Raw genomic sequence first — 22,103 nt, 5'->3', positions numbered from 1 at the left:
ATGCACCAATATATATATATATATATATATATATATATATATATATATATATATATATATATACATATATATATATAAAATAAGCTGCAGCAAAGATATGGGGGCTGGAGGGAGGGTAACCAGGACTGCAACAGTGAATACACTCATACATCTACATTTATGGTAAGTGTACACAACTGTACTAAGTTCTTCGTGTTTCACTGTTGTAGTCATTACACTTGGGTTGAATCCCAAAGCTAAGGTTGGGAGGCTGGAGCTAAATAGCATTAGGAGCGGCTATGAGGCCCTGCAGAACTGCAGTGGCAAAGCCTGCCCTGGATTTAGAGTAGAGTGGTAAATGATAGTGCTTTGTAAAGGTGTGCACTGAACTCCAGGTAACAGCCTCTAAAATATCTTTGGTTGGTACTCCCCTGAGGAAGGCTGCTGAAGTGGCTGCTGCTCTGGTTGAATGTGGCCTAATGCCCTTAGGCACTGGCTTGCCATGTTATGAACAGCAGAAATGAATGCAGTGGCCTATCCACTTTGAAATAGTCTGCTTTGAGAGAGCCTTTCCTTGTGAACCTGCAGCATATGCCACTAGTAGTTGCTTTGTCTTTCTGAAAGCTCTGGTTCTGTTCAGGTAGAAGCGTAGCTGTCTGTGTATGTCCAAAAAATGCAGAATTCTCTCCCCTTTATTCTGTGTGTTTGGATAAAAAGTAGGCAGATAAATAGTTTGGTTAAGTGCCACACTGGACACTACCTTAAGAATAAATGCCGGGTTTGTCCTCAGAGAAACCCTGTCTGGATATAAAATGATAAAAGGTTCCACAGCTATGAGTGCCTGTAGCTCTGAGACTCATCTTGCAGAGGTTATTGCTAGGAGCAGAGCTGTTTTCCAAGATAAAAACTTTATATCAGCTGTAGTGGCTGGCTCAAAAGGAGGCAGGGTGAGTTTTTCCAAAACATAATTGAGGTCCCATGCAGGTACTGGTGATCTCCTCGGAGGCCTTAAGTTTTTGGCTCCTCTGAGGTATTGCCTTAATAAAGGATGAGAAAAGATTGGTGGCTCTGTATTGTAATGAGCCAAAATGGCAGAGGCATGAATTTTGATTGATGAAAAGGATAGCCCTTTGTCCAGCATCTCAGTTAAATATTGCAAAATCTGAGGAATATTTGGTACAGCTGTGTCAATTCCTTGTGCCTGGCTCCAAGCACAGAATCTCTTCCATTTTCCAGTGTAAGATTTTCTGGTACTAGGCCTTCTGGCCCTCAAAATGACATCCATTACAGCTTTAGTGAGAGGCATGTTTTGTATCACTACATTATCCACCATGCTGCCAGATTTAAGGTCTTTAATTGATTGTGCAGGATCTGATTGTTCTGTTGGGATAGTAGATGAGGTATTTGAGGCAAGGTCCAAGCCGGGCATTGAGACGAGTTCCTTAGGATTGGGTACCAGTGCTGGCGGGGCCAGTCTAGGGCAATCAGTATCATCTTTGGCTTCTCTTGTCTGACCTTTAGGAGTACCTTGGGGAGGAGAGGCAGTGGAGGAAAGGCATATACTGCTAAGCTTTTCCAGCTGAAAGAGAGGGCATCCACTTTGCATGCCTGTTTGTGATAAGTCCTTGTGCAGAATCTCTGTAGCTGGCAGTTGTGAGGAGAGGCAAATAGATCTATGTCCGGGCATCCCCATTTCCTTCTTACCATGCTGAAGATTTGTGGATCCAATTTCCACTCGTGGGGATCCATGAGGTTTCTGCTTACTTCGTCTGTCAGAGTATTTATCTTTCCTGGCAGGAATTGTGCCTGCAGATGTACTTGGTAAGTCAAAGCTGTGTCCCACGGAGTCATGGCTAGTCTGCAAAGGGGGTAAGAATGAGTGCCTCCCTGCTTGTTTACATACCACATGACCGTGGTGTTGTCTGTCTTTATCAGTAGTTGTCCCGGATGAAGTAGGTCCTTGAAGGCTGTCAGGGCATTCTGGACAGTTAGCATCTCTTTTTGATTGATATGTAGATGCATTTGGTTTGCAGACCATGTTCCTTGAATACATCTTCCTGCCATGTGGGCCCCCCAGGCATAATCTGATGCATCCGTTGTTAATGTCTGCTTGGCTGGGGGTAAAGTGAATGGCTGTCCCTTGTTCTGGTGACAAGCCTTCGCCCACCAACGAACCTCCTGTTGCAGGCAGGGAATGAGGGTAATTATTGTTTCCAGGCTGTGGCAATGTTGAGTCCAAACACTTTTTAGGTACCATTGAAGTTTCCTCATATGCAGTCTCACATATGGAATTAGTAGAATGCAGGATGCCATAAAGCCCAAAGCCTGCAGAATTTTTCTTGCAGATAACTGGGCCTTTGTTGCCAACAGGTTGAAATATGTAGTCAGTTGCCTTTGTTTGTCTGGCGTGAGATAAGCCATCAGGGCAGTTGTATTTAAGCTTGCACCCAGGAATATTATCTCTTGAGAGGGTACTAGTTTTGATTTCTTTTCGTTGACTGTGTACACTAGGCCTGTTAGAAATCTCTTTACAAATGCCATATGCTGTAGTAGAATGTCCTTGTTCTCTGCTTGAATGAGGCAGTCATTCAAGTAAGGATATATTTGTATTCCTTTTTTGTCTGCAGAATGCAATTACTGGTGCCAGGCACTTTGTGAAGACCCTGGGCGCAGTAGATAAGCCAAAGGGCAGTGCAGAGAATTGGTAGTGCATTGAACCAACTTTGAATCAGAGGTATCTTCTGCATGTTTGTCTGATTGGGACATGCAGGTATGCCTCTTTTAGGTCTAAAGTCACAAGCCAAGTCTTCTTGCCCAGCATAGGCAGAAGTTGCTGTAGAGCCAACATTCTGAATTTTGGTACATCCAGAAATGTGTTTAGAATAGATAGGTCCAGTACTGGTCTCCAGGTCTTGTCCTTTCTTGGTACCAAAAACAGTCTTGAATAAAATCCTTGTCCCTGCTCTTGCTCTGGTACTTGTTGAATGGCCCTCATGTCCATGAGGGATGGGACTTGCTTTTGTGCCTCTGCCCATTGATATTTTGGCAGGTCTGGCCAACCGTTTGTCCTTGTCAGGGTATGCAAGTGAAACTTGTAACCTTGTGACACTGTGTCTAGGACCCATTTGTCCTGGGTTATTATGTGCCAGTTTGAGAAAAAAGTGCTAGTTTTCCCCCTAAAGGTGCTGCCAGAAGATAAGTGCTTGGTGCAGGCAGGGGGAAGTCATTGGGACTGTTTCCTGTATGGTTGTGATTTGTCTTCTCCACTTTTGGAGGTAGAAGTACCCCATTGTTTAGACCTGTACGGACTTTAGGGCTGGGATCTGCCTCTTGGGTGTCTGCATCTGCCCCTTTGTGGTCTGTCTGACACTGGAAAGGACCAATTCTTTCTAGGCCAGTGTCTGCTAAATCTTGGAGGTTGAACCTGTAAGAAATCCTTAACTGTTTGCATAGATTTAGCTTTGTCCTCCATTTTCTTTAACACCTCTTCTGCTTTAACACCAAACAAAGTATTGTGCTGTAATGGGGCATCTAATAATTTTGCTTTGACATGATCAGGCAGACTTTGCTCCTTTAACCAAGCATGCCTCCTGATGACAGAACCCATAACAGCGGCTCTGCAGGAGGCCTCCAAAGAATAAAAACCACATTGCAAAGTATGCTTTCCAGCTCGTTCAGCTGCATGCAATAAATCCTGCATTTCTTTCTTTTCTGCATATTCAGAATTTGTCAATATTTTCTGCTTAAGCAGTGACACAATATATTGCTGATATTTGAGCATATGAAACTGACAATTTAAAGCCCTTATAGCCAAGGTAGCAGAAGTGTAAATCTTTTTTCCCCATCTGTCTAATGCCCTAGAATCCCTGTCAGAGGGGGTACATTTTTTTTGCAGCAGAAGCCTTGACCCCTTTGGGACCCTGTGAGATGGTTTCTGGGTCAGCAGCAGAGTTTTTGAGAAGGAATTTATGAGAGTCAGGGACCCTGTAGTACCTGTCCGGCTTAACAGGAGCTGGAGGTAAGGAGTCAGGGGTCAGACTGGACTCTGAAAATACATCATCAACAATGTATAACACAGGTGGAATAGCTAGGGGCTTGTGTTGTGGCAGTAAAAGGAAGTCTCTGAGCCTTTTCTTAGATTCTGAAAAATCTTGTCTCTCCCAGTGGAAATGCTCCCTCATGGTATGCAAGGTTTCCCCAAAAGAGTAATCCTCAGGATGAGAGGCTGAAGGGATAGATTCATCAGCATCAGAATCCTCATAGGGAGGAAGAGAGTATTCCTGATCAGAAGAGGAATCAGATGAAATGGAAACCTGATCTGAAGATTCATATTCTGTCTCTTGCCTAGGCCTTTTATCAGGAGGGGGATGGGAAACTCTGATCAATGTAATTAAGTCTTCGGCCATTTTGAGCATCTGTTTTTTGGGCATGGAGGCCTGTCCATGAGGCTGTTGTACTTGTTCCTTTGTCTTTACGTGTGCTTTAGTCTTTGCCTTTGAAGCTGAAGTGGTTTTAATGTATAATTGAGTTGGTCTGAAAACAACCTCAGAAGCCCATGCCTGCTCAGTGGCTCTGGACCCATCTGAGGGATTAGTCTCTGAAGGTCCAATACTTTGACCTTCCAGCGGCCTAGGTGACTCCACGTGGGAGTCGGTAGTGGCCTGTGGGACTAAAGTAGCGGGCATCAGGGGCTGCAAAGGCGCCTCACTGAGAACTGGTGACTGGCTTAGAAGAAGCCTCGTTGTTGGTTTTGGACCTCGGATGCCTGTCCTTTTCTTTTTCTTTGCGTTTCTTGTGAATTCTGGTAGTTGGACAGCTATCCGATGACATGGTATAATTAAATCTTCTGCCAAAATAGTGTAATTCAAAATCGTAGCGACGCTTAATAGTGCATTGGTTAAATCTAGCACAAAACCGACAACTAGCAACGTTGTGGTCAGGGCCTAGGCAAGGAATACAGTAAGAATGAAAGTCGTTATGAGGTATTTGCTTCCCACAAGAAATACAATTATTAACTTTTTCTGACATCGGTCTGGAGCAAGAAAAAAGTTTCCCCAATGGGGTACTTAGCTTTTAATGAAGACTTTGGATCTGAAATTCGAACATGAAAATCTCAGGAGTAGGCCGACCGGCACTTGCAAACTGCTTATGCTTCGGGCACCGCGCGGCAAGAAAGACCGAAGAAAATGGCGTCGGCTGCATCTTTTATACCCCTGGCGCACTGACGTCAGGGAAGAGGCGATAGCAACCGACGCTGGACCTAGACTTTGGAATTCAGGCTGACTGAGGGTAGCCTGCCAGCAGGATAACCCAAGTGTAATGACTGCAACAGTGAAACACGAAGAACATCTGAATGAATGTACTGAAGCAGTTCAGTGATGTCACATGATGTCACATACCTGAAGCATAAGACAAACCACCTGAACTTGGATGGGTGGATTCATCTGTTCTCACATTTGACTGGGTAGAAGTACAACCCAAAATAAAAAGCAGTACGTTAGACTGGCCTTGACCTAGGAATGTGATGCTGAATGGCTTGAAGACAACCAATAGCCCATCAGTACTGACTACATACTGTAGCTGCATCCAGCTCAGCTGCCCCTCCACTCTCATCCCAAAAGTTTTCCACCTACTCATGGTGAATGAAAACATTATCTGGTTTGCATGTCATCTCCCACATTCATAAACTCTTCCAAGTTTCAATACGCTTCATGGAAGGTACTGTTCTGACGGTCTAACTAGCACTTCCCCATCAGTAGTTTTCACCTCTGGCCTTGTTATGCAATGTTTTTATATCATATCATATTACATCATATCCAATCACCCACCTTTTTTCTTAAAGTGATCACATCACCATTGCACTCATTCTTTCCTAATTCTCAACTCCTTATGTTCTCCTCATCATCCCCACGTCCCTCATGTAGACAATGTCAAGAAGTTAATGACCATACCATTTGACAGGTCTCCACATCTGCATGTGTCCACATCTGTGCGTATTATTATCTGTAAGAACTCTTCACCCTTAGTCCAGAGGAAGATGATGTCTGGTTTCATCAAATGCAGCTGCCCACTGCATGGTCCATCATCATGCCTGCCTTATCAATGAATTCCTCCTACTGCCTTATGTAACTAACAGAAGAACTGATAGTTGCCAAATGGTAACCTAAGGCTAGAATATGTGCTAGTCAGTCTTCCTCAAAATAAAAATTCAGAAGAGGAGAAATATTTGGCATTTACTATGGCAGAAACCAGGATCCTGAACCACTGTGCTTACTGTAATAGTATGGTAACAAAAGAACATTAAATATTGCGGTGCATACCAAGATATGGATCATTCAGAAACAAAGGAATGGAGTAATGTTTTCTGTCTTTCTCTTCTAAGACTACAACTAAAATGTCTTGTGCAGTGCTGAAGGTATGCTAAAGGTGTTATAGGGAAAAGGAAGCATTTGTATTGAGAGTGGGGACAGAAAGAGGCAAACAAGATGGTGTAGATGACGAAGAAAATGGTATATGCCTCTACCCTTAAGTAATGTTATCAGCTGATATCACATATCACCTCTACCCTTAAGATATGTTATCAGCTGATATCAAATACCGCCTCTGTCCTTAAGTAATGTTATCAGCTGATATCACATACCGCCTCTATCCTTAAATAATGTTATCAGCTGATATCACATACCGCCTCAGTCCTTAAGTAATGTTATCAGCTGATATCACATACCGCCTCAGTCCTTAAGTAATGTTATCAGCTGATATCACATACCGCCTCTATCCTTAAGTAATGTTATCAGCTGATATCACATACTGCCTCTATCCTTAAGAAATGTTATTAGCTGATATCACATACTGCCTCTATCCTTAAGTAATGTTATCAGCTGATATCACATACCGCCTCTGTCCTTAAGTAATGTTATCAGCTGATATCACATACCGCCTCTGTCCTTAAGTAATGTTATCAGCTGATATCACATACTGCCTCTATCCTTAAGTTATGTTATCAGCTGATATCACATACCGCCTCTATCCTTAAGTAATGTTATCAGCTGATATCACATACCGCCTCTGTCCTTAAGTAATGTTATCAGCTGATATCACATACCGCCTCTATCCTTAAGTAATGTTATTAGCTGATATCACATACTGCCTCTATTCTTAAGTAATGTTATCAGCTGATATCACATACCGCCTCTATCCTTAAGTAATGTTATCAGCCGATATCACATACCGCCTCTATCCTTAAGTAATGTTATCAGCTGATATCACATACAATGTTATCAGCCGATATCACATACCGCCTCTATCCTTAAGTAATGTTATCAGCCGATATCACATACCGCCTCTATCCTTAAGTAATGTTATCAGCTGATATCACATACCGCCTCTGTCCTTAAGTAATGTTATCAGCTGATATCACATACTGCCTCTATCCTTAAGTAATGTTATCAGCTGATATCACATACCGCCTCTATCCTTAAGTAATGTTATCAGCTGATATCACATACCGCCTCTGTCCTTAAGTAATGTTATCAGCTGATATCAAATACTGCCTCTATCCTTAATGTTATCAGCTGATATCACATACCGCCTCTATCCTTAAGTAATGTTATCAGCTGATATCACATACTGCCTCTGTCCTTAAGTAATGTTATCAGCTGATATCACATACCGCCTCTATCCTTAAGTAATGTTATTAGCTGATATCACATACTACCTCTATCCTTAAGTAATGTTATCAGCTGATATCACATACCGCCTCTGTCCTTAAGTAATGTTATCAGCTGATATCACATACCGCCTCTATCCTTAAGTAATGTTATTAGCTGATATCACATACTGCCTCTTTTCTTAAGTAATGTTATCAGCTGATATCACATACCACCTCTATCCTTAAGTAATGTTATCAGCCGATATCACATACCGCCTCTATCTTTAAGTAATGTTATTAGCTGATATCACATACTGCCTCTATCCTTAAGTAATGTTATCAGCTGATATCACATACCGCCTCTGTCCTTAAGTAATGTTATCAGCTGATATCACATACCGCCTCTATCCTTAAGTAATGTTATCAGCTGATATCACATACTGCCTCTATCCTTAAGTAATGTTATCAGCTGATATCAAATACTGCCTCTATCCTTAATGTTATCAGCTGATATCACATACCGCCTCTATCCTTAAGTAATGTTATTATCTGATATCACATACCTTCTACAAACTTTGCTTTGTGTTTTACTTTTCTTAGCATTTAGTCAGTGTTTTCTAAAGTCTGTCCACCTTAATTATTCATTAAGTCCCACTGTTCTCTCCTTTGTCCACTCTGCATTTGCTTTAACTCTCTCTGTACTTTTCAGTGTTATTTGACCTTCTAGTGTGCCACGTGGTCTGTCTAACTAGCCTGCTCCCATGCTCTTGCTTGGGCTACTCACTTGCATCTTCTTGGGTTCTGATTTATGTACAGTCAATGTATTTATATTCCTTGGAGAGTTTGCATTATTACTAGGTTATCTGCAGGAAGTGTAAAGACTTCTACATCTGTGCCTCAAATAATGCATCTTCTCGGGGTAAATAGTAGTCTTGTTGCTTCACATGAAATATTGGCAATTACAAAATCTTTCAGATGTAGATATATGAACACGTTTATATATTTCTTTCGAGTCCTTGCTGTCACTACCTTTGTACCAGAATAAGGCTGTGCTGTTGTCTTGTGACTGTATCACCCCATGCTTCAATTACCATTCCCCCTCCTGACCAGCCCGAGGTACCTTGTCCCTCTCTTTCGGTAGCTTGCATGTCTTACTTGGGTGGAACAGGCACATCAGCTGTGGTACAAGTTTTCAACTGCCTCTCCTCCCTACATGAATTCCTTACTCCTCTTCCAGCTCTGCTCCTCTATGAAACTACATTAACTGCAAGTCTATTCCCCTGTTATGCAGGTCCCCTATTTCTAAGTATCCTTCTAAGATGTAATCTCTAGGATTTGAGACTCTAAACTTGACATATTCTATTCTTCTTTTCATGGTAGGTGCTGTTTATTGGAGGGGCCAAGACAGAGTAGGCTAACCTCTACACTGACTTCTTTTAATATTTTTTCTCATGATTGCCACTTTAGTTTTATATGACAACAGTTGTGCCAGTTTACCTTTACCTTCCAAAATTCTTCTGCTAAAATCAACAGATTCAGATTTTCCTCTCCTCCAAAAGACAGGCAGGTGTTTTCTTTATTATTAAATTAAATCTTTCACACTCCTTTCCTCATATTAGCTATGCTTCTCACCTCACACTTGACCATCACATCACAGTTCTCTATTTTGTTCCAGGACAAAACGTTCTCCTTTACTCAAGTTCATTTAGTGATTTAAAAAATTGTATTTATTTATCCTTTGTTGACCAGGTTAATCTCACTAGGTTAATAGCCTCTCTTCAAGGAAGACCCAAGGTGGTGTTTTTACTACTAGGGGAAATTTGGCCAGTGCACTGGGCAGTTTCCCCTACTCTTTTTAATATGTGTCATGAGATATTTTACATCCATCTGAGCTACCACCAATTTAAGCAGATGAGGCCTTAGTTTAAAATCTCATCTGAAGGAAAGCACCCTTTCCTCTCATGCTACAGTGTCAGCAATTGATCTGTCTTGTGTGAGAATAGAACTCACAACCTTCTGCACTAAAGGCAAGTGAGCTACCTGTTGCACTACTGACACTTTATCATGCCTATATTATTTAAATATCCCTCTACTCTGCTTTACTCTATTTGGGAGCAGACCTTCCAATCAAGGAGCAACCTGCCATGAAGTAGGTAGTGAATTTCCAGTGAAACTATATATTTGTCCCATGTGCCAAATGACAGGGAATGAAATAAGAGTGTGAAGTCATGAATGAAAGGGGACAATCCTATTAAAGATCAGGACAAGTACTCTTTCTGTGGTTGTGGCATTTTTCATATCTACATACGTTGCATGGGGTAGGGATACCACATGGGGATGTAGGAAAGGAAGTAGTGCTTAGTGAAAAAGCTTATTGGTCAAGGAGCTGGTCCCCTTGATACCCTGAATTTCAGTAAGTGCACAATATGTTAGCAGATCCAACAGCTGCAATTCAAGTTGGGCTTCACAAGTGTGCTCTAAGGAAGACGCAGGGAATACAGCTGTATACTTTTTAAAATCATTTTTTTCTTGACAAATTGTTGGGGGAAGTATGGTTAAATCATTGAATGCCCTATGTGAAAAAAAAATATCTATTATTTACAAAATCATTTTATCTCAGCCTTGGTTCCATTTACAATGTTTTGTGAAGAAGAACTCCAGGGATAAAGGCTGTGTCTCTTGAAATACTTCTCATGTAGTTTCGGTTACATTTTGCAAAATGTATGATAATGTGTGTGTGTGTGGGGGTGGGTTGTTAAATTAACTGTGCTAAATTAATTGTTTATTAACCCTCAGTTCAGGATAACTGTGCGATATACAGTCATGCAGTTACTGGTATTTTACACACGTTACTTAAATGTCAGACTAAAAAGGACTTCAGTTTACTGAGTATTATCTTAACTGCTCTCACGCTTTGTTGTGATTTTTTTTCAGCTTCAAATTCCCAGGAAATACAAGAGAATGTAAACATACCTTAATTTTTTGGTTAAATATTACATTATAGTTTTAGGGGAAAAGCTGTACAAAAAGCTATCTGTCATTTACTTATACAATAAGCAATTTCTAAATGCTACAAAGTTAAGTGCCAAGTTTAAAATACAGTTTTAAGACAGGCAGGAAAGATGCGTAACTTTTCTAAGTAATTTTAATATAGTTACCAAATATGTACTTCTCCACGTTTATTGTGCTTTGAATGGCTGCTTCCTCTCTTTGTTATATGCGATTTTATACTGTTTGTATGATTTTAGAATGTCTGTGTTATATTTTATTTTATGAAAAAAAACCTGTAAATAAAATTATCAACATTTGAAAATGTTCTGAACAAATAAATAAATAAATGCATTGGAACATATTATACCAGTGGCCACTAGATGGCGGTGTATATCACTTCAGTATAACTTTGCACTATCTTAAATGGCATGGCTCCTTCTCCAGAAGGCCTGTTAGACTCTATATAAAGCTGTAGGATATTTCATTTTGTTTTCAGTAAAAAAATATGGCAATGCTATAAAATATAAAAATGAATAAAATCTAAAACTGTGTTTTTTTTCTCCAGTAAGGATGCTGTGCTGTGCAGAACACGTAATTACTCTTTTCTATAGTAAGTAACATATCCCTGGAAAGTAAAACTGCTTATTGCGTAAATACCTTTGTGTGTGTGTGTGTGTGGGGGGGCTTATTCCCTGCCAAAAGCTATTTTAATTTATGAAGTACTAGATTCCTCTGGTTTGTTTTGGGATGGGCTAACTAGATTTCATTTTTTGATCCAGTACAGAAAGTTGGGTCAAGATTATTTTACCTCATGCTGTAAGGGGGTGGGGCTGACTTCAAAAACACTGTACTAAATAAATATTTATCAGGGCTTCCCTAATCAAGGACAACCCTTGGAAACTTCATCAATTAAATGGAACTCTTCCTTCTAAGTTTTAGAATGCAGTAATTCATTTCAGGCAGTTCGTTTGTCAGAGTTTGTGCTCTCTTCTGGAAACGTTCAGTGGTTTTATTAATTTTTGCAGGGACTGCATTTTATGGAGACTGCCTTCTTCAAACTTAAGTAAGCTTATGTCCAAAGACTTTGACTAGGAGTTATTTGAAACTTAGAAGTGTGTAGACTGCAGTCATCCCGAGTTTGTAGTGTGCTAGAAATAGCTAACTGCTATTGTTTTCTAATGTCACTTGTCTGTTCAATTTTTTTTTTATTATTTTTCATTGTGCTAGTCCATACTTGCCTGCTTTTTAAAACAGGATTAAGTGTTTTTTAATTAAGCAATATTCATTATAAAATTTCTAAAGCTTGTGTCTGGCTGTGTATTAATATATGTAGCTGTAGTTGCACAAAACTGGTGCGTTACAACTACTGACATCCACCTTTAGAATAGTGTGACAGCTTAGGTATAGCTATAATAAACAAAATATGGTGGGCTTATTTTAAGGGTGTACAGTAACTGTGACCTTGCTGTGCCTGATTAGTTTGCTTGATGACAGTGTGATACCATAAAGGCAAAAAAGATTAGTAACACTGAAAAGGTATTATTAGCCATCCAGAAGATTAGTGTGTGTGTGTGTGTGTGTGTGTGTGTGTGTGTGTGTGTGTGTGTGTGTGTGTGTGTGTGTGTGTGTGTGATGTATTTATCCAAGATATTGTTACTTACTGACATTACTGTGTTTAGACAGCACTAATGCACTGGGTTTAAAGTAAAATAGGTGAATCCTTCTGAAGCCAGTGGCCAGGGATTATAACTCTGATGTTAGCTGTAAAGTGTGGATCCTATTTGGGTGTGGCTGGTGTTGGTCATAGGTCAAGGCAATTCTTGAAGCCAATTCCTTCCCAATTATTAATATTAATTACTGGCATTGGTGTCATGTTACAGCTCATACCCCCACTGATTCAAAAATAAAGATTGCAGTGTTGCATAACAACCATCCCTGACATGCTTGTCATCACCCAAGACAGAAATCTTATGTTGTCAACTTAAAATAATCTTGAAAACTAAATATTTAATAAGCACCACTTAAAAAAATATAATATGGAAAAGCAATATTTACATCCAAACAATCCTAAAATCTGGAATGGTACTGACAAGTTACTTAACCCTGGAACTCTACTGTGTAGCTTATCTGAGGAGGTAACATCAACAAAACTTTTTTTTCCATAAAAGATAGCCTGACAAGAAATGGGGCAATGTGCTTATGAGAACTAATGAAAAATAGATAGACCATAACCAGCAAGCAAGGTCATCTCACATAATGCGGTCTATTGCAAACACAAACTATTTTCCCTTTCTCCTATACACAGAACATCCTTTAGCTAACCTACAGTATTACCTCCTGCAGAAGTGTTAGTAAAACTACATGATAACCTAGCTTCCCATTGGACATCATTCTGGGACACATGACAAGATAACCCAGCTTCCCATCGGACATCATTCTGGGACACATGACAAGATAACCTAGCTTCCCATTGGACATCATTCTGGGACACGTGACAAGATAACCCAGCTTCCCATTGGACATCATTCTGGGACACATGACAGCTCACTGTAGTTTAAACATTTCATTACTTGTATTCGTTAACCAGGAAGGTCCAGGTAGTCACAGCAAACTTTTTAGCAGGGGACAGAAAGAAAAAGCTCCACAAATTAGTAAACAGTAATTATAGACCAAGTAAGTACAATGAAGTACAGATTTATTGCTAATTTATTAAAATTAAGCCATAAAGTTCTACATTCACCAAGTGTCCTGCTTTGGCCAAAGTGCGTCGTAATACTTAAGTGGAACTCATATCTTCTGGGGAAAGATTAAGCTAAGATGAAAACAGATACAGATCAAAAGTACAGGGGGGAAATACCATCCATGGCCCACAAGTCATCAAATGACAACAGGCAATACAGCAAGCATCGGCACAGCAAAAGACTGCCCATGGGGGCATGTCAGTGCAGCAGTAAAAATACAGTCCACAATGAGGCGTGCCTTTATTACTGGTGTTTGTGTGGACCAATACCCCCTTTCCAGTGTCTAGGGAACATTACCTAAAACAAATACTGGAGCATAAGTGTGAGTACAACAGCAAGCAGGATGTCCTCCATACTGTAACGCACTTCTCCATGCTGTACTTACATAAACATGTGCTTTCCCCCTACCCAAATGTACTTGTTTATTGAAGCTATGAGCATGGTGCTACTTGCTGAATTTTGCCATCACATAATATACAACAACCATATGTCCCTGCAGCTTAATGTGACTTCAGTCATGTGTCTCCAACCAAATGTACCCCAGGTAAATTTCTCACCACCACAGACCCTGAATCTGAGACCACATTGTTTGATTCCTAAGTCATCAATAGGACATTTCTGTTGAGTGTACACTTTTGTTGACATATAAGTGGCCACAAAAAAATCCATATTCCACACTATTAATTCACAGCACAAAACAGCTTGACCAGATAAGCAGCAAACATTGATCCAAAATGTCCATAGCATTTAAATGTAAACTATTTTCTAGTCTGGTCATGCTTCTCACTACACCATTCTTTGTCTTTCATATTTCCACCTCCAAGATCACTGACTTTATTATTTTACTGACCTGTTTCTGAACTTGTTAGGTCTTCTTCCCGTATTTACTCAGTCTATTGTTAGGATCAGATAGGGAGGAGTTATTACAGTTGCAATTGTTATTTCTTTTCAATTTTCATTTGTTTAAATTTGCTAAACAGATAAGTGAACTGGTCTTTCTTGGACCCTTTACAGCTACAACCATGGTCACAAAGACAAGCTTAAATAAACATATATATGATTCCATTCAAGTGACTGATTGCACAAGCTGTGGAAGCAGTGATCTGATGACACATTTATCTATCACTAATAACAGAAATGTGAATCTGTAAATGAACTAATGAATTTGGCCTTTTCCCACTGTTGTGTGATTTGAGAATAGTATAATTAAAATGAGGTGGGAGTCTTGTCCTCCTTGCAAATATTACTTAAATGTATTGCATACTTATGTACGCATGAATGTGGTTAAGGGGGTCAGAGGGAATTTGTCCCTTTACCCCACTATTATGGAGTTGTAGTGCTTTTATATTTACATTTGCAAGTCTGTGGGAGGTGTAGAGCCCCCAAACCTTCTATGATTACTTTTTTGGGGTTTATATCATTACATCGAACAAACAAAATCCCGAATCCCATTACATCGAACACGGAATATCAAACGCAAAAAAACCCGAAAACTCAGAATTCCGAAACTGGAAACCCTGGAAGTACATGGTCGGCCTTTACAAATTACACATCCTGAGGTCAGTGAGAAATGTGCAATAATATGAATACCGCCCCCTACGGATAACTGAGGCTTCCACGGCTATGGTGCAATCTCGGAGTTGGTATATATAAGTAGGGTGTGTGTGGGGGGCACAGTCCCCCATATAAAGTATAGTTTGTAGTGTTTGTGTGTTTTGTGTTGTGTATTGGAAGAATGGTTGTGTGCTGCTTTACTGGATGGTGTTGGAATGACTGAAGAGGTGTGGTTTTGTTTGCTACGTTGAAATGTCAGGTTGCGCAGATGAGTAGATGGCCAAGTGTTGCTGTTCGTAAACTCCGTTTTTGGAATTATAGGCTTTCAGTGTTTTTTTGCGTTCGATGTAATGCGATTCGGGATTTTGTTTGTTTGATATTCCAATATAAACCCTTTTTTTTTGTATAACACAGAAGTTGTCATCAGTCAAGACTCAATATAGTTTCAGTCCTAGAGTCTCAGTTATCTGTGCATATGATTGTATACACACACGTACAAACAAACTATCCAAGCCATGAAAAAAGCAAAAGTCCAGTAAACTACCTAATTCATTAGAACAACACATTTCTCATTATTATATACTACTTAAATCAATATAGGGGTTGGGAGGGTGGCTTAATGGCTAAGGTGTTTGCCTTACAAACACAAGGTGCAGGGTTTGAGCCTCACAAGGGATAATTGGCTAGGCTTAAAATGGCTCACAAGGGCAGTTAGCTTAGTACTAAACTATGAACCTATAATCAAAATTAATTCATTCTTGCATCAATAAAATTACATAAGGAGCACAATATTAAGATAACGTGCATAAACTTTTTAACCAAATTACTGTATTTACAGCCTACATTACTTGTTTTAGTACTCATCATTTATGCGCATTACACCACCATGTGTGTGTTATTAGACAATAACAAAACACTGATTTACTGTTACATTTAGCCACATTGCATCACAGACTGTTTCATGGTATGACCTAAAATTCATAAATAAAAAAGCAAGAATACAACTCACTTCACATTTAAATTACAATATCCCACAATCACTTATGTGGACTTTGCTATGCAAACTACCATAAAAGCTGGGCACTTACAAAAAACAAACTAACAAAATAAACACACACACACACACACATATACATATATATATATATATATATATATATATATATATATATATATATATATATATATACACACACACACACACACACACACACACAGACACACACACACACATATATATATATATATATATATATATATATATATATATACACATATACATATACACACACACCCCACACTTACATATAAATCTATATATCTTTAGCTATCTCTCTATATAAGTGTGTGTTTGTATTAGTGTGTGCGTGTGTGAGAGAGAGACAGAGAAAAATTAAGGCCAGTCAGCATTGTGGGCTACAGACATAACTGGATAAATAAATGTTTGAATCAGTAAGTGCAAGTAACTCTTTTCATTTTAAAGCAACAGTACTACTTTATAAATGAACACATTCACTGTTAATAAGCGATATTCTAAGTTAGGCTAAGAGTCTTACCATGCTAGATAGATCCACCAGATCATTTGCCGTTAAAGAAACATTGTTGCCATTCACTCCAATATCTGAAACATTGTAAGGCATCGCATACATGAAGTCACCTCCAGGGGACACTGAGGGAAAGCCTGCCCTTGAGCCCCCAGTCTGAGATACTAAACCACTTGGACGAACTTCAACATACTTCATAGGCCCATCCGAATTCAGATGTATCCTGAAGCTTCCCGTAGAGTAGTTATAGGGGTACTTAGGGGGATCCACACTCTGCTCTCTGCAGCAACAGCAAGTAGTTGCAAAACAAGCAGTGTGCTTTCTTCTTCTCTTCATCATACAGCTAATAGCAAGAGCTACAAATGTTACAAAGGAAAGGAAGGACATTGCTACCAATGAAATTATTAGATACAGTGTTAAATTGGAAGTACTGGATGACAGCACGGGGCTGTCTTTGCGTTTTGAATATCCTTCTGTTTTCTCTTCTAGAAGCAATATCGGGAGTATGACAGATGTGGTAAGTTTTGGATTCCCTTTGTCTGTCACCTCAACTGTGATATTTTGCATGAAATCTGTTAAGTCCTGTAGATTCTTAGCTACACGGATTTCACCGGAATAAGGTGATATAGAAAACACATCAGCATCTTGAGGCTGTTGAAGTTTATAGGACAACCAGGCATTATGACCACTATCGTCATCAACAGCCACAATCTTGGTCACTAAGTATCCGACTTGTGCAGAGCGAGCAATGGTTTGCTGAATCAAGGCACCATACGCAGCTTTAGGATAAATAATTTTAGGTGCGTTATCATTTTGATCCGTAATGAAAATGTGGACGGTCACGTTGCTCTTAAGCGGTGGAGAACCACCATCTTCAGCCTGGATTATTAAATGGAAAACTTGTGTTGTCTCATAGTCAAAAGAACGTGCACTGTAGAGAGTGCCGTTTTCCGAACTGATGTAAAAGTAAGAAAGAGCAGGCATGTTTTGAACTGTTTGATCTGCTACAGAGTACACAAGCTTGGAATACTTACCCTCATCGGGATCACTGGCGATCAGTGAGCAAATGGGTAGTCCGGGAATGTTGTTTTCCTGAATGTGAACAGTGTAAGATGGGTATGAAAACCATGGAGGGTTATCATTCACATCAGAAATTTCAATAAAAAGCAGCATTTGGGTGGATAAAGAAGGGGACCCAGAATCAACAGCCACAATAGTCATGTTGTAATAAGGTGTGATTTCACGATCCAGTAAATCTTTTGTTACCAGTGAAAAATGATCCTCAAATGACGGCACGAGTTTGAATGGAATGTCGGGGACCAAATGAAGATGGACACGCCCATTGTCACCAAAATCGTTGTCTTTAACACCAATGAAAGCAACGACCGTTCCTGGAGGGGTATCCTCCTGAATGGATGTTTTCAAGGAGTTTACCAGCAACTCAGGGGCGTTGTCATTTACATCAAGGATTTCCACTACGACTGTGCAGTATACTTCAGCTGGGGGCAAACCCCGGTCTCTAGCCTTAACTTCGATTGTATATTCCTTGCACTCTTCAAAATCCAACAAATCGCTTGTTTTGATTTCCCCCGTATGTGCATCTATGCTGAAGACCTCTTGGCTTTTGCTATAGTGACTTCTTCTGAATGAATACTCTATTTCTCCATTGACCCCTTCATCGGGATCCGTGGCCTTCAACTGTATGACAATAGTCCCTACAGGAACGTTTTCCTTTAGTCTCAGTTTATAAAATGATTGATTAAAACTGGGTACATTGTCATTAATGTCAAGAACCTTAATTGTAATATTCATGGTACCTGTCAACGCGGGAACGCCACCGTCCACAGCAGTTAGCACTAAGTGATGCACAGCTTGCTGTTCCCTGTCCAGAGCCTTTTGCAAGACAATCTCTGGCACTTTGGAGCCATCGTGCCGGGCTTTCAGCGTGAGAGAAAAATAATCATCTGGAGAAAGCCAATATGTGGACAAAGAATTGTATCCAATGTCGGGATCCTGTGCTGCATCCATTTCGAAACTCGTCACTGTGTTGATTACTTCAAAGATTTGCAGTGTGACATTTTCTGTGGGGAATCTGGGCGAATTGTCGTTTATGTCCAGTATCTCCACTTTTACACTATGGGCTTCAAAGGGATTTTCCAATATAATTTGAATATGCAGAAAACAAGTTGGACTCCGACCACAGATCTGTTCTCTGTCTATTTCATCGTCCACAACTAGTGTCCCGTCCAAGGGCTTTACCTTGAAGTACTGTTTGCTGGATTTAGAAGCAACCCTAAGATTTCGAGCTGAAATGCTGTGTTTAATCAGTTTCAAGTCGTCCGCGATATTTCCAACCACAGAGCCGCGACTCAGTTGTTCAGAGACTGCATAGGTTTTGAGTCCATAAATTTTGCACCCAGGACAAAAGATGAAAAACGAGACAACGTGCAATGTTAAAAGCCGTCGCCAGTGACTGTTCTCCATGGTTTAACGTGTTAAAAATTCAGCAGCTCTTCCTTGTCCCCTCAAACAATTATGGTTAATGTAGAATAAATACCTCAGAGGCAAGTATACCGCATCAGTACTATATGACTACTCATCCAGATATAGTAAATGCAGTGTCCCATCCTATTCTTTAGCGTATTACCGCGAAATGGGAAGTAGATCTAACCGGGAAATTCAATTTCTTATTGGCAGGCGGCGCCACAGTTCCAGCCAATGAAACTACAGTCCCGTTCGGAAATACTACAGCTGGAAAACCACGGTTAGATTAACAATCATCAATGCGGAATGTGCGGTGTTTATTTTCTTGATCCTCTTTGTTTTAATCATGGGAAGGTTGAAGCCCACACTATGCCACTTTTAATTTTCGTAGGACAATATTACAAAGGAATACTATAGAAAGTGGATGTATTCAATCTCTGCCCTGTATTGAAAACTGCTACCATAAACATGGAAACTGCTAAAGCATAATAAGAACGTGCTGCGGGGGGGGTGCAACAAGAGTGCATATATTTCAGCAAATTACTAATACTTTTGTGATTTAACTTTTTTCGCATAGGGTGAATATTGAGGCTGTTTAAAACTTCGACTACTTCAGCCTCATTTAATAAATTGATACTTCGTTTTATTACATTATGTATATTTCCCCCTAAGCTGCATGTATTAATGCGCTGTCAGAATACCTTAATTCACTCGCATATTATATAAAATAACTGATATCTACAAAAGTACACGTCTAGTACAGTTAAACTACACAACTTTCAAATCGAAGTCATTAACCTTTCCGAGGTTATATAGCAAATAATAGCTTTTTACTACCCATGTTTCTACTTGATTTACCCTGAATAAAGACAGAGAATTATTGTATTTATGGATTTATTGTATGCCCAAGAGTAGAACGCATATCACGCCATATAAAATACCTAGCATATTCATGAATCAGGTTCCTTGAAATATGTTTTTAGCAATACCACTGCGATAGCTTTCACTGGATGAGTAAAGTGATGACAAACATTAATCGCTATTCTTTTACAGACATCTGTAACTGAGGTTTGCATATCTGAAGCTTCACAGGATCATATGAGGTTACTATGCTAATGGCCCCAGGGCCCAAGCAAGCCTAGCCAAGTTCAACCCTGTTCCCAAGGGTGTCTAGTTCAAGCAGACACTAAAATCAGCAGCTATTGCCCCTGTCCAAGAAGGACACAGGTGGAACCCCAGAGTAAATTTCTGGTTACCCATCCAATCATTCAAATTGCACTTAAATGGGGCCAACGAGGGGGTTGTTTAATATGAATAGGAAGCTTGTTCCAAAGGTGAGACAACCTCTATGAGACAAATCTGTCTGTCTTGCAAGTTCTTTTTGTTGTCATTCCAAGTTAAGGTCCTTTGAGAGAGTGATCCCTGTGCCATTTGACTTGCAAATATGTAGCATTTCCATCAAAGCTGGGTCAGAAATTGTTCTATATGCAAAGCACAGGTTGCCTCTGACCAGTCTGTATGACAGAGTAAACTGTCAATGATTTCAGTCTAAACACATAAGACAGATCTTGGACACCCTGAATTTTCTTTCTAAGGAACCTTTGTGGTCTCTCCAATTGCTGCAGCTGTTTGGAAGGGAACATACCAAAGGGAGCATTGTACTATATTATTGGCCTGATGAGGGAAGAGTATGGGGGTCATAACCACTTTTTTCCCACAGGAAATGCCCTTACTTATGAGATGAGCAATATAAAATGCCTTTCTTACCACTGTGGAAACATGGTGATCGAAGTTAAGGTTGCTCTAACCTATGTGCCCAGATCTTTCACCACTGACTGTGTGCTTAGGGTATTGCTATTGATGTGGTAGTTTGTGGGAACATCACCCTTGCCAAACGGGATGATAATGCATTCTTTTGCACTGAATTTAAGACCATGATTTTGGCACCAGTCATTAGTCTGTGTAAGACCTCATAGGATGTTGACATCGCTAGAGGTTTCAATGATCGCTCCAAGTTTACAGTCATCCGCAAACTTTTGTCAGCCACAGTCTTTTAGGTTTAGCTTCCAATTTGTAGAAGTAAATTCCAAGCAGTAGGGTTCCCAGAACTGATTCCTGTGGAACACCACTGGTTAGGGATCTGTTGGAGGAGATTAAGTTCCCCTATTTTGACCTATGAGTTCTATCAATGGAAAAAAAACTGTTATGCTTTCAGTCTTGTGTTTTAGTGTAATATATTGCTATGAATATTTTGAGGGCTTTAAGGAATTTTGTTTGCTGGATATTTCACCTGTGATTAACAACTTGCAAAATAACAAAAAGTCTGGTATTTCAAGCAAGACACCAACTGACGATTTTAAACAGAATCTTTTCATTTCAGAAAAAGACCTATATAAAATAATGTATTTGTTTATTTATGTACTTATTTTTATTCAAAGGGTTATTCCTGATGATATAGGCCATATACAGTGGGTACCCTAAGAGAAAAAATCATAAAAAAATATATAATTAATAATGATAAAAACACACTCAGTATAAAATGATAAAAACACACTCAGTATAATGTTATTAAGTGCAAACCATAATTATTTGTGCCCATTTAAGGGTACATTTGAGGCCGTGGTGGTGCAGCGGTTAGCATTGTCGCCTCACAGCAAGAAGTTCTCCCGTTCAATTCTCGGCTGGAGTGCCTTCTGTGCGGAGTCTGCATGTCCTCTCTGTGGTCGAGTGACATTAAAGACATGCAGGTAGGTGCATGTATGAATGGATGTGCCTTCTTTGAAGGTTGGGCATCGGGCTGGCAACTCGGAACCATAAAAACCCACTGCCAATCATTAGCGGACTGGAGTTCCGCTGTGGCGACCCCTAACTGAGAAAAGCCGAAAGGCATTTTTTTTTATTTCACAGGTTCATAGATAAGCACTAGGCTATCTGCCTGAGGGCATCTATAAGCCTAGCCAGAATGTGTTGGCTTTTGCCGCCCCCCCTTAGATTAGTTCCCTGTGCCTCTGTCCAGCAGAGCCATTAGTTCCCTGTGCCTCTGCCCAGCAGAGCCACTGCAGTAATCCCCGGGGTAAATTTTATGTTTCCCATCCACTCGTCAAGGTTTGTCTTGAAGAGTGTTAGTGAGAGGCTCTGCCTAATGTAGATTGGAATCCTGTT

At 40.0% G+C, this 22,103-nt stretch overlaps 1 protein-coding gene across 1 annotated transcript in view; it reads right to left on the bottom strand.

Moving 5' to 3' along the window:
- The window catches only part of LOC122800419, a 325,449-nt gene that overhangs the window by 281,065 nt on the left and 22,281 nt on the right, over window positions 1-22,103 (bottom strand). The window contains exon 2 of the mRNA XM_044069866.1: window positions 16,470-18,935. Coding sequence (XP_043925801.1) covers window positions 16,470-18,935 — 2,466 coding nt within the window. The remainder of the gene's footprint in view (window positions 1-16,469; window positions 18,936-22,103) is intronic.

The sequence above is a fragment of the Protopterus annectens genome, chromosome 4.part0 (genome assembly GCF_019279795.1).
Source record: "Protopterus annectens isolate FY-2018-M chromosome 4.part0, PAN1.0, whole genome shotgun sequence".
NCBI classification, from domain to species: Eukaryota; Metazoa; Chordata; order Ceratodontiformes; family Protopteridae; genus Protopterus; species Protopterus annectens.
Note: the sequence above shows the minus strand (reverse complement) of the source record. Positions and strands in the feature narration are given on the sequence as shown.